This window comes from Aethalodelphis obliquidens, unplaced genomic scaffold, assembly GCF_003676395.1.
Source record: "Aethalodelphis obliquidens isolate GAN/ISIS:26980383/991018 unplaced genomic scaffold, ASM367639v1 scaffold22, whole genome shotgun sequence".
In the NCBI taxonomy this organism is placed as follows: domain Eukaryota; kingdom Metazoa; phylum Chordata; class Mammalia; order Artiodactyla; family Delphinidae; genus Aethalodelphis; species Aethalodelphis obliquidens.
In genome coordinates this window covers 2,861,040-2,887,587 of record NW_020837966.1, presented here as the reverse complement: position 1 = coordinate 2,887,587, position 26,548 = coordinate 2,861,040, and the positions used below count along the sequence as shown (strand labels likewise).

Genomic DNA, 26,548 nt, shown 5'->3' with positions numbered 1-26,548 from the left:
GGAGAGGGGCTGGAGAGAAGGCTGGCTTTAATGATGAAGATGGATGGGCGGATGGAAACTGCACACTCATTCAGACCACAGAGGCCAGAGGATACCAGGTGCCAAGCTCCTACCCACACGTGGATCCAGGAGGTCCTCAAGCCACCCCCCTTCATGAAGAAGGGGCCCTGCAGTTGGTCTGAACAGAGGAAGACCAGATGGAGCCCACAGAGTTGATAACCAGAGTGCATCTGTGCGCCCTCCGAAACCATTCCAATGCGGGAGGGGGGGAGGGAGGGGACAGAGAACGTGGACCAGCTCTGATCCTGCTCAGACAGACTGCACCCTACGCCGCACAAGCACGCACTGGCCTATGTCTTGACTCCTGTGCTCACCTGACACCCACACTCCATTTTTCATTAGTAATTGGGCTTTCAGCCTCCTGGCGCCCCTGGCACAGGGAGGAGCAACTCATCCCACTTCTCGACAGGCCGCGCCCACCTTGGGGAGCTTTCTCGAGGATCTGCGTACTCATCCTAGTGCCACGGTTGATCCATTTCTCCTCCCACTGCCATCTGACTCCGCTTCCCTAACTGCCACATCGTCACGTGATATTTCCTCAATGCAGAAAGGAAGCGCCTCGTCGTGCTAATTAAATGAAGAGTGACAAATCACATCTGAAGCCCTTTCTAGAGCACAGGAAACCAAACATGTAATGAGAGCTATCCTTCAAGGAAACAAAAATTTTCTGCTTTTAATGTTTGCTGCAGAATCGAATGCATTTTCAGAACGTATCTGTCAAGATTATGAACACAACTTAATTTCCTAGGCTGGGTACTCAACATAAATTATAGTCACAGCCTCAACTCCCAATGGAACCGTGTGGAAATGTGTTGCTATTGGCATCTAACCGGAGATATTTTAATTTCACCAAGGAAAGGAAACTTTCTGTAAACAACGAAATGAAAAAATGTCCAGGGGAAAAACATGATTGTGACACAATGTAACAGAGTCTTTTTAACCCGTGATGTATACACGTAGCTTCCGCATCGTTTGAACTTTCAACTTAAAGACTCAGTGAAACCCACCCATGAAATGTGATTATCAATTACGTAGCCATGTGTTGTTGTTCAGGTTTTTAAAACATCCAAACACTATATCCAGCCGCCAGAGCAAGCCCTGAAGCCATCTAATTGGGAAGCCTTGGGGGCTCAGCAAAGGTATAACCCTGTATCCAGATGGTCATCATATACGCCTTCCGCAGAAAACAGAAGGCTCTCAGCGCAGCGCTACCTTGGTTACCGTGAAGTACGACACAGCCATCCACGAAAGAGTATGTTTCCCCCTCCAGAAAAGTCATCAAGCCCCAAGAACTAGAACCTGAGAACAGCAAGCAGTTCCCTGCAAGGAGGGGATCACGACACTCTGGAATTTGGCCCCTAGTCCTCCAGGCCCAGCGCTGCTTTAGGGAAAAGCCTGCAGAAACATGATCATCTCTCCCTGCCCTTGCACCCAGTTTGGCCACACCGCCCTCTAGAACGTATGGACCAGACCCGCTCAAAGTTTGCAAACACGTCTTTTCAGTTTGCTTCTCTCTAAGGCTACTTGTGAGCTGTGATCAGGAGAAAGGCTGTCACTTTCGTAAACTGGATGGGTCAGAGGTGAAAGCTTTACTCAAACTCTGCAGGCTGAGATGGCAATCAGCTATTCAAGCCTGTGATTCACTGAACTCCCTTTAGGAGATGTGACCAGAGGAAGAAAGATCAGAAATTGTCTTTGGTCAGATTCAGCATCCATCCTTCCCCACCCCACCCCCCAGCGCTGTCTGGGCAGAGCCCAGGTTGCATCATGAATCAACAGGTCACTGTCACACAAGGTCATCTCCTAACTCGCCATATGCACACACCCCACCCTCCTTCCTTCACGCATTCATTGTCATTCATGTTCATTCTCTCTCAGGGAGATCACAGACAAGCCTTCACTTTGGTAATTACCATCACTGAGAACACAAGACAATGCAGGGCATTTTCCCCCAGAAAAAAAGCAAAAGACTATTCCATGTTGAACCTTACCCATACCAACAAGGCCCAGTTTAAGACAAATGGTGATAACAGGGACATAAAAGGAAAACGTTATCTTATGCGTAATGGACTCAACATGCTCCGGACAGCAGAGATGACAGGGCTTTTGATCAATCTGGACAGTTGTTTCTGACAGCTTGCCAACCTCTGGAGTTCCACTTTTGTAGTCCTTGGCATCTTTTCCTCATTCCTTCTCCACTCTGCTTTCTCAGTCACAGCACTCACAGACTTCCCTTCCTAGCCCCTCTCCGTGCGGGTCTCCACTGGGACTCCCTTTCCCCACACACCTGCTTCCCACCAGGGCTTTGGGCTTACCTAGGATTCTACACCCTTGAATGCATGGATCCTAGTTGGAACCAGAGGTTCCTGAAACCACATCCCCCCTCCGGGTGCCTGGGCGGGGCCCAGAGGCTGGCTGGGTCGAGAGAGAAGAGCATTTGCACAGCAAGCCTCACGGCCATCAGGAGACGACACGCAGAGACAGACACACCGCACGCACACACACACGCACACACACACTCACACACACACGCACACATGCACTAGGAGGTGATGGATGTTACTGAGATGGACCGAAAACCAACAAGCAGTGGGGTAAGAAACAAACAGAAACAAAACAAAGCACTTGCGTTCAGATGGAAAGCTGTTTCGTGGGCGGCTAGGGCCCGAGCCCGAGGCTGGGGGAAGGTGGGTGCCTGCTCGGAGGACGCTGCCTTTGGAGAAGCCCTGGGGGAGATAAGGCACGGGGGCAGCTCTGGCTCCCCTCCCGCCAGGGATGTGCCTCGGCCACTGTCCTGGAGGCCCTGCCCCGCGGGGCCGGGCCACAGTGGACGCGGACGCAGGGGCACGCCAGAGAAAGCAGGGAGGGGGAGGTACTTACCTGGTGGCCCAGAAATGGCTAGTCCACCTTTGGGGGAGTGTGCAGTATCTCAGTTTAAACAAAATCCTGGTGGTACTGCTCAACCATGAATAGTCAGCTCTCTAGTATTTCAAATAAGCTCGTAAAATCGTTAGTGAAAAAGAGAAAAAGACAAAACAACAATTCACCTGTAGGGCAATTGTGCTGCTCTTCGCGGGGTATTTTCCCACCAGTCCTTGTTCTTTCCGTTTCTTGAATTTCCTAAAGTAGTCCTGTATCAGGAAAGTGGCATAGAACTTCCCCACGGTTACCTCATCATCTAAACGGAGAGACCAGACAGAGCTCTCCCGAATCAGCATATTTCCAGCAACAGCCTTAACACTCACTTCTGGCTGGGGCTGGGGGAAGGGCAAGACGGGGCACGAGGCACTGAGCTCTCGCTCAGGACACTGGGAGACTAAATCTAGCGAAAAGCAAGGTTGTGCAAAGCAGTTAAGGCTCAAAATCAGAGTCAGTTAAATAAACGGATGCTCAAAACCGCAGAAAATAATACACTTGTCATGAGTTTAATAGAGCAGCATATTAGTAACACTATGAAGTGCCGTCTTGGTTACTGATTCAAAATAAAAATTACAAAACAAAAAAGGCTTCATGGGTCATATTTTCACCCCTGCGCATAGGGATTTGCATGTGTAATTACCACGAACACCCAGGACAATTAACCATCCAAATCCCAATGCCTGGAGAGAAAGATAGAGACCTCAGAAAGGTGACAGACAGGCTTGGAAGGAGAGGACATTTCTGAAAAGTGACTGCAGACCCAGATTTACATGTGCCCCTTAATTCTCTGCCAATAGCCTCCACGTGTCATTTCTTGGTTTGTAATTCAGAACTGCTTGTTTTCGATACTGCAAGTGACAGCTCCAACTAACCTCAAAGTTGAGCCGACTTATTTCTGCTTTGTTCAGAAACAACCCCCTCGTGTGTGGCTGGGGAGCTGGAACTCTGCCGAGCGTGATTGAAGGTGATGCATGAGGCAGAATAGGGGCTCTGGCTGTCTCCCGGGAAACCACCCTGGCAGTGGCTGTGTGCCCGGGGGTCTCCACAAGGCCTGCTCACCCCCACATCTGTCCAGGGACCCCGGGGGCTACTGACCACGGTTCGCAGAGGCTGGGAGGAGGAACGGCTGCTGCCCTCAGGCTTTAGCACAGCTACACTTGTGGCCAGGCTGCCCTCACAACTTACGTGCCATCTTGGGTAAGGGGCTCGGCCTCTCTGGGCTTGCGTTCTCACCCGTAAACGGGCCTAAGCCTCTCGGAGGAGGAGCTGTGAGGACTACGGGAGAAGAGGCGTGCAGAGCACTCTGGGTGGTCCTAAGTGCCAGGGGCGGGGGATGGTGAGCCATCAGAGTCACCGTTATTTTACAAGCTGCCAACAGTGGCATCCACTGAAATGGATCATAGAGCATGACGGGGCGGGGGACACTGGGACCCTCCTGGGTGGGGTGCATTCTGTGGCCATGAGGGGGGTATCCCTGTCTGGACACTGCTGGGCCATTCTGGGCTTCCCACGGCCCCCAACTTCCTTGTCAGAAGCTACTCAGTGTTACTGTGTGAGAAGACGCCTGGCGGTGGTCAGCCTTGAGAAGTGTATTGCATTCCTTCTAAACCCAAGCCCGGCAAGTCTGGGAATGGTGTAGGGGCCACCAAAGTGAACCTAGGGCTTTGGGTAGATGTGAAACCAGGTCCCTCATCAGTCTCGGGCTGGTCCAAATGGTCTAACAACGCACTGTCCAGAGGCAGGAAGGCGAGAGGGGAGTGGACAGAGGTTCCATGACTTGCCCCAGGCCAGGTGAGTTGGGATGTGGGACCCCTGGGCCTGGGCTCTCCTTCTTTACCCCACCACCTCCCTGCTCCACCACAAGGGCCACCTGCTCCTTTGGGGCCGCCTCTCCCAGAGTACAAGTCTACCTCCCCACCGGGCTACATGCCGGAGGTGGACCGACTGCGGCCTGAGAATCCCAGGGGCAGCCAGCCTCTGCCGGCCAGGGTTTCCAGTCTTCTCTGTGGGCTCCCACGAAAAACACTGGCTGCACTCACAGAAGGCCCACCTCATCCCGTGCTGGGATGCTTCCAGCAAAAGCAGGCCTAACCTTTCTCTCCCTTCCACCTGGATGGTGCTAGCCTAGAGGGGCCAAGGGGGCTCCTGTGGGAGGGTCTTGGCTCTCCCTGGTCCAGAACCTGGGGGGCGGCGTACTCAGTGAAGAGGGCAGATCAGGTTTCTGCCCGAGGGGCAGCTCCAGGGCAGAGGTGCCCACCTAGGGCCCTACAGGGCAGGCCTCTCAAGGGTCACTTGGCCTTTTGCACTGAGATGCTGAGCTATTGAAACTGGGCCCAGGAAGAGTCTTAAGAACAGGAAAAGTCAAAGCTACAGCAGGTCAGAAAAGGAAGGAAGAGGAGTGAGTGCAGTGAGGCCGTCTGGGCTCAGGACTGCAGAGAGCGACGGGGTCGGCTCTGAGCGCTTCTCGGGGCAAAAGGGCCCAAGATCCAGGTCCGGGGCGAAGGCCCAAAGACAAAGAAGCGCCCCTGGGAGGAGGAGGGACTTCTCAAGGAGGGAGGAAGATCCGCGAAACGGCAGGAGACTCTAGAGCGGAGGTGAGAACACGAGCAAGGGCCAGATGGGAAATGAGACAGCTCAGCACGGAGAGAGCAGAGAGGCTGTCACCGCGGCCAAAGGCGCCGCGAGAGCCCGGAATTCCGGCCTGGGTTCCAGGCTCATTCCCGAGTATCGCCTCATCAAGCTCGTGATGACCTTGGCGGGGAGCGGGGCTCACATCACCCCTGTGCTGGCAAAGCCTTCTAAGGCGGGCACCTACTCTGCTCTGTCACCAGGGCTGTAAGGGGCCCCCGAGCGACCCACGTTGACCAGTCACAGGTGCAGGGCTGGCCTGGCTCAGTTTTCTGCCCTCTGACCAGGTTACAGTGGGCGGGACACCGAGCCCTTTGGCCGTGGGAGCTACCTGTCCGCTGGCCCAGAGGGTCGTAAATATGCTCTCCTTTTCTAAGTGCTCCACGGTGTGGGAAAGGCTGGGACCCAGTGGTCCACTGGAAGGTAAAAGAGGAAAAACAAAGAGGCAAGGGGTGAATGCAGATGCTACAACCCTGCGCAGCAACTCAACCAGAGTCTGTCCACCGAAGCCTGAAGTTACCACCTATGGAAGTTCGGTGACAAGAGCACTTATTTGAGATTCAACCTGGATAAGCTCCAGCACATCCACAACCCATGCCATGGAACTTCTGGAGTTTTCCAGCCCTTATTGAGGCACTGTTTTTGTCCCAGGTTTCTCAGTGGTCTTACTGCCATTTTGGAAGAGATTAACCCTTGTCATCCTAACCCCCCAATCCAGGCTAAGAAATAACAGAGAGAAAACCGGGGCCTGCTATTGGACCAAGAGAGCGGAAGACTACGTAGCCTTCGTGAGAAGGCCAGTAGGGCTAAGAGCTGATCAGCTTTTCCAAGGAAGGGAGCCAAATTCTGGACTTTTCTTGTGGTGAAATGAAAAGAAAGGAAGTTTCACAGTGATGCGAATGACTCTCTCCAGGCGAGCCTTGCCAGGATGGGCGCTGATGTGAGAGAGACTGGGCTGTAATGAGGCTGGCGTTTCAAGAGAGACGGGAGGTGCGCGTGCCATTGAGGCCGGACCCCCTGGACAGGTGGGGCCCGCTACTCTGAGGCATGCATCTGCATCGTGAGAAACATGTAGGGGAATACAACTGGCAAGAGATAACTCCGATTCCATGCCACCACCCTAAAACAGAATTGCTTCAGAATATTCTGAAAGACTGAGACTTGAAAGGAATGGAGGCTGCAGGAAAAGCTCAAGCACATTGTTACACGACTGGAAAAAGCAACTCGTCTCAGCCATGCGAGCACCTGGGTGTGCAGCTAAAAAGAAAAGAACGAAAACCAAAGGGTCGTTTTAAGCGTGCAGCATCCGTTCTCCCGTGGAGAGCCAGGGTTCTCTCTCTAGGCGGGAGTTTTCATTTCGGTTTTGTTCTTTCAGTGTTTTGTTTTGCACAGTAGCCCTTTATCGTTTCTTTGTGGGCCATCTTTCCCAGCTTTGAGCCGGTGGCCCTGCCAGCTCTGGGCGGCTCCCTCCAGCCACAAAAAGCTCTGGAGTCATGCCGGGGAGCGGAGCTGGCCAGCATGCTGCTCTCTCTGCCCCCGAGAGCCAGAGGTTGTCACCTTCTCAAAAGGAGAGGCCACCGTCCCGGCTCAGCTTCTGGACCTGAGCCAGCCCAGTCTGGCGGCCGCAGGAGCAGGGACACTATAAGATTTCAGTTGGTTACAAAACACACCAAACACTCCTAACGTGCCCAGGGCTAGGGGGTAAAGTGCAGGCACGTTGGCACCGAGCAAACGGATCCTGCACCTTTAAAACTCGAAAATAAAAGTCAAAACACAATCATCTCCACTTGTAAGTCCATGTATACTTAGACAAAAATGGAAATACAGTATCTGTATTATATATATATGTATTTTATATATATATATATATAAAAATCTGAGAAAAGTTTAGTCAGTTATTTTATGATAGCAAAAGGAAATAAGCATGCCTGTTAGTTCCGTCTCTAAATTCTAAACAAAGGGATGTTTTTGGTAATTATGGTAGCAGATCCAGTCTTAAGAACATTTCAAAAACACCATTTTCTGAAAGCTTTTTTTTTGTGTGAGAGGTTTTCAACAGTATGTTGAAGGATATAGGAAAACTAGTTTTAAACACTTCATCTGGGGCAAAAAAAAAATACAGGCTTTTGGTTTTGAGGCAGCAAGCTTGTTCTCCTAACATTAATCCCTCCACCCACAAGAGAACCCCGGCTTCAACCATATGGGTCTTGATATCCTTCTCACTGAAGCCTCTCCTTTGTCTGCAGTGGTCTTCACGTTACCCCAAATCATTACGCCAATGGCTGAAGGGCCTTTAGCTGTTGGCCTCAATGCTCTGGCTGGTACCTTAAGCATTCTGCAAACACGCTGGGCTTCCTAGAGACTAGCATTGACACCAATGTGCTGGTCAAGAACTACTTAGGAAGAAAATTGCACTGACCACCAGCTGGAGGGACAACTTGGTCAAGTAGCTTCATGCTGGTTTTCTTCCAGATTTTCTTGATCACAGCTCGGAGTTCTTCATTAGCTTGTTCCAGGTTCCCTGAATTCAAAAAGCAAGAGGGGGGAACAAGCCTTGTTTCTTTTGCCCAGCAATGCCCCTCTGTTCTCACCGGGGCTGCTGGTGGCCCGACTCACCTCTCAACCTTCCAGGATAAGGTGAAGCACGGAGGGAGGGGAGAAGGGTTGAGGGAAGCAGGTCCAGCCAGTGGGGCCAGCACAGATGTTCTCATTTCACATACCGCCCCATCCCCTGGGCGGGGGGGTGTCCCCTCCCTGCCCCGCCTTTGACAAGAAGAGGCCCAGATGGGAATCAAGGTGGGATACGGCCTCCCCTTCCTCTTCTCCCACCTGTCCTGCTTCCACGGAGGGCTCACCTTCCGTCTTGATTTTAAGAGCCGTTCGGACCAAAGCAAACAGAGTTGCATTAAACATGACTGTCCCGTCACTGTTGAGCGGCATGTTCATGGCAACTAGTCTCTGTAAACAGAAAGAAAAGTCCCTTAATAGAATGCAAACGAATGATGACAGCTGCAGCCCTTTTCCTCGTTTGTTCTCTGTTTATCCCTCATCTCCTTTCTAATCAACCCTCGATTCAACTCAACAGCCATTTGGGGGGGGCATCTAGTATCTGAGGAGATCCGAGCTGACAAAGATCAAAGCTCGAGTCATGAAGCGCAAACGCGGGCACTCAGAAGATGCATTTTGTTTGTTTTTTAGACTCCCTACTGTCCATGCATTCCTCTCCCGTTCTCATTAACCGGCTCTCCCTGTGTCTTGGGGTCAGGCCTCCATTCCGGGCACATCCTTAAGGCTGTTTGGAGTTAAAGTGATGTATCAGGTATGATGAGCCAGGCACAGAGCCTGGGACAAAGGTCCTCAACCAACAGGGTCGATTACTTTTCCTATCGCAGGGAGTGTCCTTCAAGGACCCTGCCCTGGTGAGACCACTGTGGAGTGTTTTGTACAAGTCCACGCGGTTCTACGAGTCCAGTGTTTGGTCTTTCAGAGCTGGATCCCCACATCCTGCTTCTCTTTTCTCTCTCTTCGCCCCTGTAACACCACCACTGAGAGTCGGAGAGGACCTGGGTGAGTGAAACTCTGTGGCCCCAGTTACTGCAGAAGCCATGCCCACAGCAAAGGGCTGTGCAAGGGTTAAAGGAGCTCACAGACACTTAAGACTCCAGCCAGGTGCCTGGCACGTGGTAAGTGCTAAATAAGTGGTACTTAGCACTTCTAACAGTTTCAAATTTCTTACTTTTGGCTGACAAGGTGTCCCAAGAGAAAGATTTTAAAACCCTTTTCCTCCTCCCTATTAATGGACTGGAGTCTTGTGTACACATGATTCATCCCACCTAAATTCCTAGTCCTAGGAGAGCCTGCACAGTCACTTGCTTTTCCTGGCAAGTTCCTGAATCAGCAAAATGGACTACTTTGTGCCTGAAGGACACGTAGATCCTTTACATAAAAGGGTCTGGAAATGCAAACACAAAATAACAGCCACGAGCCAGAACCCATCTTGTTCTTGGAAACAGAAAAGAGGCTGATACTGGGAAATTTATGGGAAAAAAGTTAACATCTGTGGCTTATTCTCTGCCTACATCCAGAGTCCAGGATGAGGAGAAGCAAAGACTCGGCAAGGACCCCAGGGACTTGCCAACTGGACTTCCAGCCCAGGGGACAATGAGTTTTGGCTCGGATTTCTCTGAAAGCCTGAAATACACTGTAGACTCCACTCTTCACTGTGGGTTCTGTCTAGAGCTAGCCCAGTATCCCTTTGGGGGTAGGGTGAACCCCTGACCCCGAATCCCCTCATATCTGTGGGAAGAGGGGACCAGTTGTTGCACAGACTGGCTGGATTTCTATAGGGCAGAGGTTCAACAGGCAAATCTTGCATTTCTCCTTTAAAAAGGGGGATCCTTTTCTATTGCTACAGCTGACTCAAGGTGGTTCAATGCGAGTTCTATGAAAGGAAAACAAATCTCAATGAGAGCTCGCAGAGAGCATGGTCTGATGTGAAAACTTCAGGAACGGGGTGAGATGGTGACAGGGATAGAGTAGGATAATTAAATAGATAGCTTAAAAATCCCACTACAGGGGGACTTCCCTGGTGGTCCAGTGGTTACGAATCTGCTTTCCAATACAGGGGATGTGGGTTTGATCCCTGGTCGGGTAACCAAGATCCCACATGCAACGGGCCAACTAAGCCCGTGCGCTGCAACTACTGAGCCCGTGCGTTCTGGAGCCTGTGCACCGCAACTACTGAGCCCACGCGCCACAACTAGAGAAGCCCACACGCTGCAATGAAGAGCCCACACACCACAACGAAAGATCCCACATGCCACAATGAAGACCCGATGCAACCAAATAAATTAATCACAAAAAAATCCTACTAGGGGATTCAAGTCAGAAAGGGAATTCCAAGGGACTTTGGGAGACTGTTTAAACAGTGGGAGACAACTCGAGAAAAGCATCCCGTAACCAAGCAACAATCTACATATGTAGTTAAAGTACAAGACAATAGATATGAGATCTGAATCTTGTTATATGAAGTCAGGGAATTAATGGTCCTTGAAGAGTTACATTCCTGTGCGTAGCCAAGACAGGAATATAGATGAGAGGGGAAAGAAACCAGGTGAAAGGGGACATTATACCAAAACCTGAGATGAACTACCATGCTTTAGTATATGTTACCACCCTTTTGCTAATATACATATCATGTAAAGAGTGCCATGACAGTCCTGGTCAGACCATCAAGGGTTAAAAGAGGAACTAAGGATACCAGCCTTGACGTCTAGCCAAAAATGAGGAAGAAGGTGATCTTCTCCCCTACCCCATTTTTCTCTGATTATAAAAATGTAGCCCTCTTTGTTCTCGGGGCTGCGCTCCCTTGCCTGCCCGCTTATATCTCTCACAAGCATCCTATGCTAAGAAACTCACTCTTTGCCGGCCTCTTTGCCGGCCTCACGCTGAATTCTTTCTGCATCGAGACAAAAGAACCTGAGTTTCAGTAAGTCTGACACCAGGTGAGTGGTTTTAACTAAGAGACAGTGGGTTCAAGTCCCCTCCTAAGTCAGGAGTTGTGGGTTCAAGTCTCCATCTGAGGTGCGGACGGGTTCGAGTCCCGTCTGAGCAGGAGTGCGGTTTCAGCAGGAGATCTGAATCCATCCCCGAGACGCCACCGCCGGATGCCCACGAGGGGCACGTCACTGTGTGCACCATCACACAAATTAGGAAACGTCCAGGCCACTAAGTCCTCTCCACTCTACTCCCTAAGTAGATCCCTAAGCCATCCCCTCCTCTCCATGCCCACTTCCTTCTGGCTCTCGGTACTTCACAGTGAGATAATGCAACAGCTCTCCTGGATGTTCTCCTGTCCCTAGTTCACTTCTCCATTGCCAAGAGTCAACTTTCTAGGATGGAGGTCTCCTTCTGTTTCTTCCATGGGACTCAGCATAGCACAGAAGGCTCCTCGCAGCTACACTCAGATTGGGCCTGAGGCCTTCTGCCACCTCCTCTTGCGTTCCAGCCACACCGACTCTCCATTCTCTTGCCTCCACGTCTGGGCTCCCTGGGCTCCCTTTCTGCGATGCCCTTCCCCCTGTGACAAACTCCTACTTCTCTCCTGCTGGACCTGATGCAAATGTCACCATCCCCTCCTTCTACCCAGTGACAAATTACACAATTCCCTTCCTATTCTTATTGTTGGCTGACAGGGTGACCTAAGAGTTACACAGCTGAGAACTCCTCAAGGACAGCAACCACACGTCATTCACCTCGGCATCTCCAGTGCCTGACAGCAGGCTCCACAGAACATCACTTAGTAAGGGTTTGTTGACTAAAGCAGGGAGTTCCTGCAAGAGAGGCCGCAGGGACGCCAACAGGACACTTACCTTGCAGGCTACCCTGTGTGGACACAATTTCCCAAACCCCAGGGGGGGCTGGATGCGGCGGAGCAGAGTGACCACGTCCAGGTGCTTGATTCTTCCCCTGGAGACAAAGTACGGCATGAGGTGCAGGGCAGCACCAGCAGGCCGGGGCTTTCGGTCCATCCCACCTTCCACAGGAAAGCACACCCAACATCCAGAAACAGCCCACACAAGCCAGATGGAATTCTCTTCAACCTACTTTGCCTCGGGGTCATATTCGGACCATATTCTTTTGAATTCGTCTAAATGGTGAGGCCCCAGAATAGACCAGTCCCGGGTCAGATAATCGAAATTGTCCATGATGACAGCCACAAACAGGTTGATGATCTGTAAAAGCCAATCAGGAGGGCGTTTCAGCTGTAGTGGGATGAGCTGGGTTCAACCCTAGTGAGTGCTTCCTAATTGTAAGGGTCACAAGACATTTGGACCCATTTCTCCTAGAGAGGCTGAAAATCTTTCATTCTGGAGAACGTTTAAGGAAATGGCAGACTTCTAGCTTTCCAAAATGGTTTGGGTATAGGCCCAGGGGAGGGCAGGGGGGAATGTACTGTCTGACCTTTTGAAACACACTGCAGTGTTATAATTTGCCACCAAATAACTCACTCTCGTAAGTCACTACTATGTGCAGTGGCTTTGAGATTTTTTATTATAAAGGAACCAGCAGCCCTAAGAAGCTGGGATGGTGAAGCCTGTTAGCGAGCACCCAACCCCTGCTCACACCAAAGGCGCTAGTAACACAGGCCTCGCTCAGCAAAACCTCGACGGCCCAGTGGAGTCTAGACTGCTCGTCAGCATAAAATACCCCACAGCTATTTGACGGGGCAACGTCATTGGTCTGAATCCCAAATGCTACATGAATATGTGTCCATTGGTGGTAGGGCGGCTATTCTGATCACTTACCAGAAATGCGCAGAGCATGTAAAAACTGATGAAATAAACAATGGCAAAGTTGCTCCCGCAGGTGTACTCCTCCCCGGGGTTGTAATCGGACTCGGGGTCACAGAGCTTTCCCGGGAGGCAGGCCAGCATGATTTCCTGCCAGGCCTCCCCCGTCGCACACCTTTTTTAGATCAAGCAAAGAAACAAAGAAGGCATTTGAGGCTTAGATCTTTAAGAAATTCTAAGAAAAGAAAATTTTTTTAATTAGACCAAAACCTAAGTACTTTGGGGGGAAAGCCAGTTTGATTTAGTGAAAATTCCTACTTATTTTCAAATGCAACTTACATCAGTAAGGGAGGCCCTGTTGCAACTCCCTTTGATTTATATCAGTCACTTGATATAAGCACATCAATTCTTTTTGTATAAAGGGATGTTTGTTTTGTGGTCTTCTCTCCTTTAAACACTTACGTTACAATTTTTAAACGATTATTATTTTTAATGACCTACCATCTGACAACTCGATTAGATCCCCATTTGATTCTGTTGAAAGCAAAGAACTGGAAACTAACTTACAAAGAACTTGCTCTCCAGTCATTAGGACTTGCTTGTATGGTTTCTAGAAAGTTCTCTCACTTTAAGGCGCTTTGTTTACAAAGCTATTCAATGGAGTTAAAAACAATCCCATAAAGTTTGAAACTGCACATCTCAGGATGCTCCCCACTGACTGTGCAAAAGGCCTCTTCATTCCTGCTAAATTTTCATTTTCCCGGTTGTTTGAGCACATGCGCCCATGTGTAAGCACACACCCCACACCTTCTCAGCGGCTCAAGAGACCTACTCACTCCCAAGTGGAAAACCTTAAGCCAATCACGATGGGAATGGCCAAAAGCCTGCAAAATTCCTCTGTGACTAAAATGCTACCGTGTCTGTTTAATAGTACAAAACCAACAGATACACAAGGCCACCATGACCAAATGCTTTAAGAACCCGGGTCCTCTGCTGCTCTGGAGCCCAGAACCAGAGAGACTTGCTCCGGGCTGGACTCAGTCACCTGAAGAGCAGCAGTACGGCTTGGGGAAAGGTCTGGAAATTGTTGTTCCTGTTGATCTGGTTGTTATCTCTCATGGCAACTTTCCCAAACATCTAGAGAGAGAAATTATTAGGGGAAAAAAAAGAAAAGATTTTGTCATACCGAAAAAAAAAAAAAGAAAGAAAAAAACACACGCCTCCATATGTGAATTTAGAACTCAAGTTTGGTCAATACCCAGAGTCCCTGGAACTTTATTCATCCCACTAAGATACGCTGGGCTCGGTGCTAACCGCTGGGCACATTCTCAGCTCAAGGAGTTCCTAGCCTGGGGAAGGGATGCAAAAAGTAACCAGACCGGCAGCCTCTTCAGATGGGAGCTGGGCTGGTCCAGCCCGACGGGGAAACACAGAAGAGGCTCACAGGATCCCTGAGGCTGGGGCTGGGGTCAGGGAAGGCCTCCAGGGAGAGTGAGGTTAAGGCCCAGAACTGAAGGGGAAGGAGAAGCCAGTCAGGTGACAAGGAGGGTGAAGAATGCTCCAGGCAGAGGGAGCACGACCTGCAAAGGAGCAGAGGCGACGTGGCCCGGGTGCTCCAGGAAATGAAAAGAATGTGAGGGTGACGAACGGCCCAAGGACCAGGCTGCAGACAAGCCTGGGGGGCCGGTGGGCCATGGGAAGGAGGGTTGGCTTTGCCTTAAGGGCCAGGAGAAGTTAGTAAATTTTTCACTCGTGGGGAATACAGAAGCAGACTGACATTTTCGAAGACACTGATGGCCGGCAAAGGCTCTTGAGTGAACACGGGGGTGGTGTGCGAGATGCGGTTTCCAGTTCTCTGCGGCCACTTAAGTTTTATACGAGGACATTATGGCATAAAAGACCCTTTGGGGCCCATGGCGTCACAAGCTGCTAAATTACAGGGGCTAGAGCACACGGCCTCTTCGTTCAAAACCCCTGGTAAAAGTCCTAGTCAATTGCAAATGCTTCTCTGCCTTCAGAATAAAAAAGCACGTACCACCATTTCTCTGCTGCGGGAATACTTCACCTCTTTTTCACTCACAGCCCTCCCTTACCTGAAAGGCTGCACCTGAACCAGCAGAGAGCGTGGCAGAGGGACCCCGGGGAGGTCCAGGGCCACAGGGTCCTCCACCTCCCTCTCCTCCAGGGGGCTCTGCCCCCTACCCGCCCACTCTGCGCTAGGGCTCAGCTGTTAGGGAAGCTCCTATGCCCCCTTCCCCACCTCAGGAGGAGCTGGGGAGCGTCCCACAGCCCCTCAGCCAGGACCAGGCCACAGAAGAGCCTGGTTTCACGCTTCTTTTTAGAGGGGCGCTTCTGAGGCAAGATAGTGGCTCCAGTTCAGCCCCAGCATCTAGAAATAGTTTGTAATGCTTTCAGATGATACAGACTTTTGTATCACTCATATCTTCTTAGCAACTTTGATGCAGAAAATAGGACAATTATGGCTTTTTTCAGTACAGCATTTGCTGTTGCTACAATCAACGATGGGTTTTCTCAATCTGTTGGCTCCCCTCAGACCCAGATTGGGGGTGGGGAGTGCCCTAAACCCAGCTTCCTCTGACCTATTCCAACCTCCGCATGCCCTTCTGAGCCCGGCTCTCGCTGGCTCAGGCTCTCTCCTGCAGGGCCACGTCTTTTTCATCTTTATAGCTCTTCAGCAGCCAAGGCGACCGGCTGAAAACTCATGACCTGTCTGTCCAGTCCACCTGGCCAAGGTACAGCCTGCCACAGATCTGGGGCGACGTAGCAAAGGGGACCCGGGGGAGAGGCGCTGGAGCGTACCTGCATGCCGATAACCGCGTAGATGAAGAACAGCATGGCGATGAGAAGGGCGACATACGGGAGCGCCTGGAAAAGAAGCAGCGCTTGGCTCAGCGCGAACATCCTGTCCCCCCGGATGGCTTGGGGGCAGACTGAAGGCCCACATGGGGCACACGCTCTATTCTTTTCCATGTTATATTGTAAGGACATCAATAGTGAGGAAGAGCTTTTTAAACCCCAGCCCGGCAGCCCGGCTTCAGCCCTGAGGACAGCAGCCCACGCACACCTCGGGTTATGAAGCTGCAGGCAGGACGTGCTTTCCACAGTTGTTAACAGTGCGTCCTAATCCTAAACAGTGTCGCTCTCAGAAACGACTGTAATTGATGAAACAATTCCAGCGTGCTAGACAATTAGATCGCTTCTGCTTTCTTTTGTGGGCGTGTTTGGGGTGGGGGCAAGGGGCTCTTTCGCAAAGGAACATCTTTATGCAAAATCACCTCGCATCTGCTTAAGTACTTCCTTAGGGTGAAGCCTTAGGAGTGGAATTATTGGGTCAGAGGGGAAGAACCACTTTCTGGCTGTGGCTGTAGAAAGCAAGACACCTTTCTTAAAATGCACTCTTTCCGAAAGAACCGCAGAGCTGGGGGCTGGGCCAGGGAAGAAAAGGAGCTAGCTGTGTGGTCACCAAGCCTGGGCTCTCCTTAGGAACATCAAATATAAGCACATGTGTCGGGTCAGACCACCGTTTTTTTTGTTTGTTTGTTTTAAATTTATTCAATTTTTGGCTGCATTGTGTCTTCGTTGCTGCGCACGGGCTTTCTCTAGTTGCGGCGAGCAGGGGCTCCTCTTCGTTGCGGTGCACTGGCTTCTCATTGCGGTGGCTTCTCTTGTTGCGGAGCATGGGCTCTAAGTGGGCGGGCCTCAGTGGCTCTAGAACGCAGGCACAGCAGCTGTGGCGCAAGGGCCTAGCTGCTCCATGGCATGCGGGGTCTTCCCGGACCAGCACTCGAACCCGCATCCCCTGCAATGGCAGGCGGATTCCAACCACTGCGCCACCAGGGAAGCCCACCACTGGTCTTTTAATCCAAGGCTCCTCAACTGCTGTCTCCCTCATCTCAGGTGACAGAAGATGTCTGTGTGCTTGGCACGCCTCCAAGGAGGGCCCATATTGTTAAACTTAAGGCCAAGCTCACATGCATAAAGCCTCCGCCTGCTCTCCTATCTGAGAAAGGTCATCAGAAAGCCAGGGGCTAAAAAACCTTCCGACTTGTGCCAGCTCTGGATCTGTGACTGCCAGCTTGGCCCAGTGCAGTAGCACCATCCTGACAACTGGACTGGTTAACAGAGTCCCACAGGGTTAGTTTCAGGCTGTCCTTGCCACAGCAGTGTGCGTTTCCTCCCTAGATGAGCAAATGTTTAAGAATTCTGCTGGCACAGTTTCTCAGTTTTTATGGACATGAATGGTCACGTATGGTCATGTCTCTGTGACATGAATTCATCTTATAGTGACCAAAACTTTTTAAAAAAAGTTTAATGTAACAATGACATTATTGCATGAACCATTCTATTTTTATAGCAGTTCATTCACAAATGTTGGTACTTTGTATTAATAACAACCGTCTAGGATTTAATCCCTTTCCGGGACCGAGGCTCACCTGCTCGAGGCCCCCCACCTGCCCTGCCTCTCTCAGAGCTGCATCCCGGCTCCTCCTATAGTCTCATTTTCCCCAACAGGACTTGCGATTTTCCTTCTTTGAGTTTCTGGATCTACCTCCTTCCCCAGATGCCAACCCTTCTCCTCTTTACCTGTTAAAATTCTACCCACTGTGGAAAAATGTTTCCTGGGATATTAACACCAGTTTCCTCAGAGCCGATGGGGTTGTTCTTTGCGTATCTTCGAATAACTTCATTTGTTAATGTGAGCATTTACTACTTTTGAATTAAAAAGTCAAAAGGTAAAGAAATGAAGATCCATGACTCATTTTCTAAAGTTCCTGCACATCTACAAACTCCCCCATGCAGTGCACCTCTTAATAAGAATCTGTGCCCCCCTCCCCAGCAGAGTAAGTCCGGAGACCAGAACATCTAGGGTGGGGTGCTGGAAGGTACAGGAGAAGCTGGGTTCTGTTTGGAACAGCCAAGAACCAGGCTGGACCAGGCTGGAAAGCCACAGATGACAAAGGGGACCTGGCTTATACTCAGGGGCCCTTCACTCTGTAATCCTCCCAGGCACTGGGTAACCCAGGACGGGGGATGGTGTGCTGGCCAAGGCCAAGTAGTCTCTGATTTGTATCTAGATTAGCCAACGGACAGGACTGCCGCAGCCGTATGAGGCTTCCAGGGGTCGGCTGGGACCCTCCCTCTCTCAGACATCACCATTCATCCCGGGCATCCTGGGGAGGACTGAGGTGCGGGGAGCCCCGTACATCTATCCATCTCAGAAATGCTGCAGATTTCTCAGCTGCAGGCGTTACTGCTTTCTCTTCTGCTTCCTTAAGCAAGTAATCCTATTCGATTTATCCAAGCAATGCTGGGCCCGTCTCCTCAGCATTCCAGGTCCTCTCTGGACCTAGGCGATCACAGCAGTCCTGCAGAAAGGAGTCCGGATCCTCCACAACAGGGGACAACCACTGACTTACATATGATCTTCAAAGACAAAGAAGCCCTTGGCATGGCTCTTACCTGGAAGGACTTAATAAAAGTCCACAGCAGTGTCCGGATGCCTTCCCCCCTGCTGAGAAGCTTCACCAATCGCATCACTCGGAAAAGACGGAAAAAGGTGATGGAGATTCTATTGCTCTCTTCAGAGTTCTGAAGGGTTATCATGGAGAGGTCAAACCCAATGGAAAGTAGAACATGCAACACTTTCAGAAAAACAGCAACAGATGCACACAGAGGTGGCAGAGGTCAGAATTAAAGATGTGTTTCTAGGGCCTTTTCACCTCAAAAAGCACGATATGAGAGGAAAAGTTACATGCTAACAACACAGGGCTTGGGAAACCCTGGGTCCACACAGCACATGCATGTCCACGTGGTCTAGTGTGTTAAGAGGAGGACACTGGTCTGGTCAAGAGTACTGGACACTGACGATGAATGCAAACCACTGCAGACACTGTTCTGAAAGGACAATCATGGAGAATACAGAACAACTAGTGGAAAACTCGACATGGCCAAATAAACTGAAGGAAAAGGCCCAGCCCCTGGAGACTAGTCACTGGTCTTACCCCAGGTGTAGCAGTTGGGACAGGGACATTTTCACTTTCAGTTGGCTTTAAGAAATCAAAGATTGAACATGTATTAATGAACTTGGAAGGAAGCAAGGGTTCAGGAGGGTGTCCCCCCATTTAAAAAAAAAAATCTGTGGTTCATGTCTGAGGATGACACATCTGCTCCCTCCCTGAGGAAATGCCACGGGAACTGCTCGCAACTGGACGTGAGGGTGGGCAGCCACTGATGCAGGCTCAGACACTACGGCTTTCTAATTCACACCCCAGGACATGATGTTTCAAGACTGAAAGACATCTAGTAAAGGACAACGCTGCAAGACCTCAGTTGTCCCCAGGCACAGAAATGCAGACTGGGATTCTGCTTCTCATGGGAAGACTGGTTCTCTTGTTTTAGTCAGGCTTGTGGGTCTGAGGACCTAACTGCTCTGAGGCAGGCCATTCCTAACCCTGAGGAACAGGGTGACTCCACCAAACAGGGCAGAGTGGCAGCTGCCTGCGCTCCACAGACCTCCCCTGCCCCACTCTACTCCTGGGGCCGCGCAGCTGGGCGGTGTGCGTCCGATGGGCCCTCACTGGCGGGGCTGCCGAGGAGCTGGGCAGACTGAGTCAGGGCAAGCAGGAGAGGGGCTGGTTTCCCTCCAGAAGCCTTCACTGCCCCACCAAGAAGGCTCAGCTCTGGGTGACTCTCGGGAAGAAGCTGCTTAGCACCAGCGTTCCCTGAGCTTCCGCAGTGCTGTCTCACCCGAGGTCTGGCTGGGCTCCTGTCACTTGGGCCCCAGGGTGCAGAATCCCAGCCCTCGTCGCCCTGTGGTCACCGGCCTCCCCACTCAGTCTGTGAGCCCCCAGGGGGCAGGGACCTTGCCTCACTCCACTCAGTGCCCAGCATGGTGTCTGGCACTCATTAGAGGTTCAGTAAGTGTTTATGAGAATGCAGAGGCTGTGTCAGGAGCCATCTTTAAATTAAACAGTAAAGGCTGAACGAGAGTCAGGAAATGACAGCCTTTTTTTTTTTTCCCCTTCAGCGGGGTCACCTCTGCTGAAGCAGCTGGTCGACCCAGAAGCCAACAAAGGAAGGAGGCTCTTCTCACCGGGGGCCCAGAACCCCTGGGTGCTCTCCAGGGCCCTAGGGAGCCTCTCTGCACGGTGGGTCTGTACAGCTAAGGGCTGTGTGTGCGCACGGATGCACACCCTAATCTGATGGGCTCTCCCCCCGGGAGATACAGGGAAGGAAAAACTCCGTCCTGGAGTCTCACTCTCGTCAGTGGCTGCCTCCTGAGCTCAAAGCTAAAACGTTATAAAATTCATAAAATAGAAGGAGTCTGGGCACATCACATCACAACTGAAATTCTACGAGATCACTAAGCCAGGACTAACGGGTTCTGATGGGGTTAAAAAGGAGTCCCTGCTTCGCCTGGGATGCTCGGAACGTGACCTCTGCAATGGGTTGGTCAAAGCCTGGTCACTCTTTTTACATCCCTTCTATCATCTCATCTCAAAAGGGATCACATCTCCTTAAAAGGACAGATGATGGTTTTTAACTCATGACTTTGGCAAATGAAGGTATTTGTTTTCCCAAGTTCTCATGCTTGCCCACACCAACTCCCTAAGGGCTGTGTGCAGGAGGTTCCAGTCTGACCCATACAGCTGGAGTGTGAGTGTGAGTGTGTGTGTGTGTGTGTGTGTGTGTGCACTTGCCTATGCTCAAGGGGACCAGAGTGTGCATAAGACAGAACACTCTATAGTATATTTCTGCCATGTCTATAACTTGTGTGTTGGACTTACAAGAGAATAAGGAGGCTGGGTGGTCGGGGAAGACACTCTTTCTGGCCATGACCTGGCCCAAGCCTCTTCTGCTGGCCCCTCCCTAGCCCACGCCAAGTCTGACAGACCTTTTACACTCCCCTTGTGACAGGAGAAAGTTAGTAGCCAAACTGACTTTTGAAGGGCACATCTCTTTTTCAACTGCTATCTTTGAAGTATGACAAATCTTGGCCTATGAACTTGAAACCATGGGTAGTCTTTTGCTCAAAAAAACAAAGAAGAGGAAAAGACAGCATTTGTGGAGGGACAAGGCAGCACAACATGCAAGAAAGGAAGGACAGAGCAAATGGCACACCAGGCTGCGTGCACCCCCAGTGCAGCCTGTGACACCCCCCCACATGCCTCACTGGGCAGGGAGGACTGGGCAGGGGAGGGTGTCACTGGTAGCACCGGGGGAAAGTACAAGTTGCTAAAATATCTTACAAATGGAGGGACCCCGAGGATGGCTTTGCCTGAACTACAAACGCCAGTCTGATGAAAAGGGCAGGCCAGCTCTCACCCTGGGCTACCCACTGGAACCGCCTGGGGAGATCTTTGAAAACTCTGATGCCTGGCTCTCACCCCAAAGCTTCTTACTGAATTGATCTGGGGTGGCCCCAAGCTTTCCCAGGTGGTTCCAACACACAGCCAGAGCCAGGAGCAGCAGCCCAAGGCCAGGGCAAAGCTGGGCCATGTCTTCAGCTGGTCACCCACAGCAGCTCATTCCCTCTAGGTCTGGAGGGGCGACACAGAATGCGGCCACCGGGAAAGCCCACTCCGGCTGTTACAGCTAAGCAATGGGCTCCTCTGGAGTTGATGGGGTTTCAGTACTCGGATGGATGCAAGGAGAGTGGCTGCCATCCCCATCCTCCTTACAAGGGGTGGGTGGAGGAGGCTCAGAGACACAGGGAGCTGGTGCAGGGCGGAAAAGGACCGTGAGCAAGCTGCCACTCCCGGGATCAACCGCAGGACACGCCCAGAGGCTGTGGGACTAGGGAAGGTCTCACTCCCCAGGGAGCTTTCCATTGACAGCACTAGGGGCTGGATGATGTTTCAAGAGATGGAATTCCAGTGTCAGCCCAGGGCCTGGACTAGAGGACCTCGGTAACTCCTTCCCGAGATGCCACAGTCTTCATGTGGAAACCCTACAGGGAAATGGCCCCTCAGCCTTAGGAAGCCACACTACGTGCCAGAGTCTGGAAAGCTCCTTCCCACAGGGCTCCCACGCAGGCTCTTGCCGTGTAGGCTCTGGGCCAACCCCCTGCGACTACGGAAGGCAAATGAGCCCTGAGTTGCCCAAGTGCAAAGGGATCAGTCTGCATTTACGCATTAATTCCCATCTCTTCCTAGAAAAGCTGAAAGGATGCCGTTTTCCAATTCAGACAGGAGGCAAACCAGTTACCCTGAGGCATCCTGGAGAGCTCTTGCTGGGGAGCCTCTCTCTGACTACTTCTGACCTGGTATGTAACACCTCTGGGACGGAAGGCTTTTGTATTTGGGATTGCTGAGTTTGTCTCCAGAAACCAGCGACCTGGTCCCTAGAAAAGGGTTAGCACACAGCACGGAGGGCTGAACAGCCTGCCTGTGGCTTTAGAATGAGAGGCTGAGTGGAGCTGTGGGCCCCCTGGTCCACCCCGGGTACACCACAGGTCAGGGACAATTCTTAGGTCCCTGGGAGCGACCTCCCTACTGACTTTGTACATGCTCTTAAGTAATAACAATGCAGACATGGCTGCTAAACAAGTGTTTTGCCTCCCCGCCAATAATGATAATCGGAAAGACTAAATGTCAGCAACAGCCATTTCCCAGGTTAGGGAGAACATGATGCTGGATCATCTCTCCATTCAAGGAACAAACAGGCATCGAAGAAGGAGCAAAACCGAGCCTGCCAGTCCTCATCTGACATTTTAGCAGCTCGATGACATTATGACCAACTGTGATGAAGACAAGTCCACGACAGCTACCAAACCATGACCGTGGCAGGGTAGGGGTCATGGGAGGGGGCGGCAGGATGGAGAGGGCCAGGTGAGCATGCAAGCAGGACAACAGGAAGGGCCATCCAAAATGTTTTTGCGAAGAAGACAAACGCAAGCTCAATTTCTCATTTCCAGGCCACATCGTTCATTCTTGAAGGCTATGCTGCCACGTCACAGAGCCAAGCGTGACTGACCAAGACGGCCCCAGCTCAGGCCCCAGGCCGGAGACAACGAAATAGGGCACAGCAAACAATTTAGATGACCACGACCCACAGCACTCCTGTGCAACTCAGCGAAAACCAAAGGTGGGAAAGACCAGTATACAGTCTTTCGAGTGCTTTTGCGTTAACAACGACTTCACCGTATATATGTTTATATATACTTGCCGCTACAATTTTCTAAAAACAAAACCAACATGAAAATCGATTAGGCAACAGAAAAGAAAGAGCAACAGAGGTTTAGAGAGACAGCACAGCAAGTTAAACATTGCAAAAAATGATGACTTATGGCAGCTAAAAACAGCCAACAATGGAGCAAGGGTATTCACGCTCCGCTGAGTCGGGAGTGCGGGGGACAGGGCCACCGAGGGAAATGACGCGTGCTGCTTCCCAGGGAATGCGGCATGGCGGGGGAGGGGCGTGTAGAGGAACCACCGGCGACACTCAGAGAGTTATGTCACCAGAGGTTAAGGACATCCAGTCTCTCCTGTCTTTGTGCTGTGGCCTGAGGGTCGTAGATGCCCAATAAAGATGTGATGAAGGACTGAATAGATGAGAAGGTGGCCTTGAGCATCCCCTCTCCACCGAGGCCCAGCACAGGAAGGCTGAGGTCCCCTAAGGTGGTTTTCTACTGGGCCAGGGCCTTGAACTCGCATTGCTCCCGGCTCAGGAAGGTTTGGTCTCAGGCTCCATGTGACCAGGGGAAAGGTCACGTACTGAAAAACAGTACGAGGATGCTGACTGCTAGGGTTTTCGAGTCTGACTGAATGCCAGGGAAAGCCTGTATTATACAGAAACCCCAAAGTCAAATGCTAACTAAAAAATTTCGCGTGGGCTTTTATAGACCTGTGGCTTTCCTGACTGATGGAAGGTGAAGGCGGACGTGTCTGAGACACTGCTGGGCAGGGCTGACCCAGAGGGAAGGCACAGTGGGCTCAGCCCCAGCACGCGGCGAGGCAGCCAGGAAGCCGCGCGTCCTGTCGGCGGTGCACCAGCGCGGGGAGTCGGGCATTAGAGAGCTGGGCTGTCTGCTTGGTGAACAAACCCTGGCCACATCCTGGTGCCCAGAAGCTAAGCATGGACCCTACCACCTACACACCACGTGAAGCACGGAGCGCTCCAGGGAGACCTGCTCAAATTGTCACTTATGATATTTTCACTTCCATTATAGACCACTCTGACTTACATAAGGGTCTGCTTCCAGACTGTTCACGTAAAGGTACTTTGATGGAGGCCATAAGTGCTTTATGCGGTGAGATGATTAAGCGGGCAGATGTCTGGTCATAAACTCAGGAAAGAGCCCCTGGCAGCCCAGGGAGGGTCCTATGTTCTCCCGTTAGCATCAGATTAGTTTATAACCAAGCGTAATTCACACACGATAAATGGCAATTTTATACCTGACGTGTGGAATATTTCACGTAACGTGGAATTTATATAAGTCTGGGCTTATGGAGGTTGGCAGATCTATGTACCTAAGTCTAGTAAAATACCATTTCAGTACCTGGTCTTGGCATGAATTTGAGGGTCATGAGGCTTAACTCACACCCTCATGGACATGGTAATGTCTTACAGTTCATTTCGCTTATTATTACAAGGAAAACCTATATTTAAAATAATACCATTGTATCTCCCTAACACTTTGGGAGTTTGAACAAGTATTTTCACAAATATGCCTATCATTTTATCATTGCAACGTACCTATGAAGCAGGGAGGGCAGACATCACTCATCTCAGTGGTCCACGAGGGAACTGAGGCCCAGGTCCAGGCTAGCGCTGCCCTGCTACTCTACACTCCACAGTCAGCCTGGCCCCCAGAGTGGCGGCATAGATCTCATCAGTCTTATTCGGCACAGGCTGTCTGGGCGCCAGGATGGACCATATGAGCCCGCAGGTGTCAGACAGGCAGAGCGTGGCAACCCCTGCCCAGCCAGGCATGGGGGGAGGAGGGCCAGGTTGGCACCGGGCAGCAGGAAGCCAGCACAGCACGGCAGCCCACCCCATGCTCCACCTGTCCCTGCGAAGGGCTCCACACAACCTGGGCACCCACGGAAGCCTGCTGATGAACTGGGGACAGACCAGGTGGGCAGGGCCAGTTCTGCCCGCATCAGGCCCTCCCGGTCTGGGCATGGGTCAGATCTGAGAGGGGCCAGTGGGAGGCGGTGCTCCCCTTTCTGCAGCCTCTGTATTTTGAGGAAGGTTCTCAGGATGCTTCCTAAAGGTTGGGTGGGGTGTTCACTCCACCTACCACTGCTCCTCAACAAAGGATTCAACTGGGTGCAACAAAGGAGCGCTGACACCCTCTCCTAATATACACGAGGCCCTCCTTCCCCTGGCCCAGGGCAGCCTTCAATCTGCATCCCTGTCTGGGGAGCTAGGAGAGGCATGTTCCCCAGCGTCACCAGTAGGGCTCAGCAGACACAGCGTACAGGTGAGGACACCCGCAGCAGTGGCCGTGTGCTCAGGGCACGGCTGTGGGGTTTCTCTCCTGTGCCTTCACAGACCCACAGTGGGTACCAGGGCACACGTTATGAACTCTGCTTTCCAGCTCAAAAAACTGAGGCACGAAGCAGCCAGGGGCCCTGCCAAGGTCACCCAGCTACTGAGTTCACATACCCACACAATTAACTCCTAGCCCTTAACATTTTAATAAGGTCTTCTTTAAAAATAAGGTTTTCCTTCCAAAATGGCAATTCTACATTTACTTCCCCACTCTCATTCAGGGGAAGGGGATGGGGGGGCCGGGGGAGGGAGGGAAGAGGACAAAGTGTTCTTAGTCTTTTGCAGTAAATGTGTGCTTGAATTTCTAAAGTGTACAGAGATCCGTGGGGAGGGTTTCTGGTCTCCTCTGTGTTAGACTTAACGAGGTTATAGGACACAAAATTTGCTACTTACATTCACTTCAGTTATAGCAATATCAACGACGCTACCAACAACAATTAAGGCATCAAAAGTGTTCCATGCATCAGTGAAATAGTGCTGTTAGAGCAAGCATTCAGAAGCCACAGAAGAGAGGAAGCACAACAGGAAAAAAAGAAGAAAAGGACAGTGTTATAAAAGGGGAACATTCTAGCATCAAGCCACCTGGCTACTTGAAAAATCACCCTAAAACAAACATGTTATAGGTACATCACTTCGGGTACTGCTTCTGACACAGCAAATGAAAACAGTTAGAGACGCCTGTCTTGCCCTGCCTACCGCTGTCTCAGCTTAGCGCTGCAGAACAGTCAGTCCTCCAAAAGGTGATGTGTGTCTAAAGGCCTGGGGATCAAGCTCTACGCTACAAGGCCTCTTCTCTGCAGCTCTCGTTAGAAAACTCCTGGTTTTCGATCAAGTACGACTGGGCTCTGTGACTTGTCCAGGTGATGCAGTGCAGGGCCGGGCGGGTGTGCAGACAGAGACAGGATGGGAGGTGGCCCCGGGCGGGCACATACTCACGTCAGCTTCGCTGAGCGCCACGTCTACAATGCTGCCGATTACGATGAGGGAGTCAAACGTGTTCCAGGCATCACTAAAGTACCCCTGGACAGAGCGGGCGGGGGCAGATGTTTATGAGCACGTAGGAAGGAGAAGCCACGCTGACCACGTGGGGTCACACCCGGGCCCCACAGCAACCACGGCAACCAGGGGGG

The 26,548-nt window shown here is 51.3% G+C and overlaps 1 protein-coding gene across 2 annotated transcripts in view; it reads right to left on the bottom strand.

Moving 5' to 3' along the window:
• The window catches only part of CACNA1D (calcium voltage-gated channel subunit alpha1 D), a 317,329-nt gene that overhangs the window by 22,834 nt on the left and 267,947 nt on the right, over positions 1-26,548 (bottom strand). For both annotated transcript variants that reach the window (XM_027121102.1, XM_027121103.1), the window contains 10 exons: positions 26,355-26,438; positions 18,381-18,509; positions 15,720-15,785; positions 13,945-14,036; positions 12,915-13,074; positions 12,214-12,341; positions 11,979-12,075; positions 8,463-8,565; positions 8,027-8,128; positions 3,108-3,238 (listed from right to left, as the gene is read on the bottom strand). In XM_027121102.1, coding sequence (XP_026976903.1) covers positions 3,108-3,238; positions 8,027-8,128; positions 8,463-8,565; positions 11,979-12,075; positions 12,214-12,341; positions 12,915-13,074; positions 13,945-14,036; positions 15,720-15,785; positions 18,381-18,509; positions 26,355-26,438 — 1,092 coding nt within the window. The remainder of the gene's footprint in view (positions 1-3,107; positions 3,239-8,026; positions 8,129-8,462; positions 8,566-11,978; positions 12,076-12,213; positions 12,342-12,914; positions 13,075-13,944; positions 14,037-15,719; positions 15,786-18,380; positions 18,510-26,354; positions 26,439-26,548) is intronic.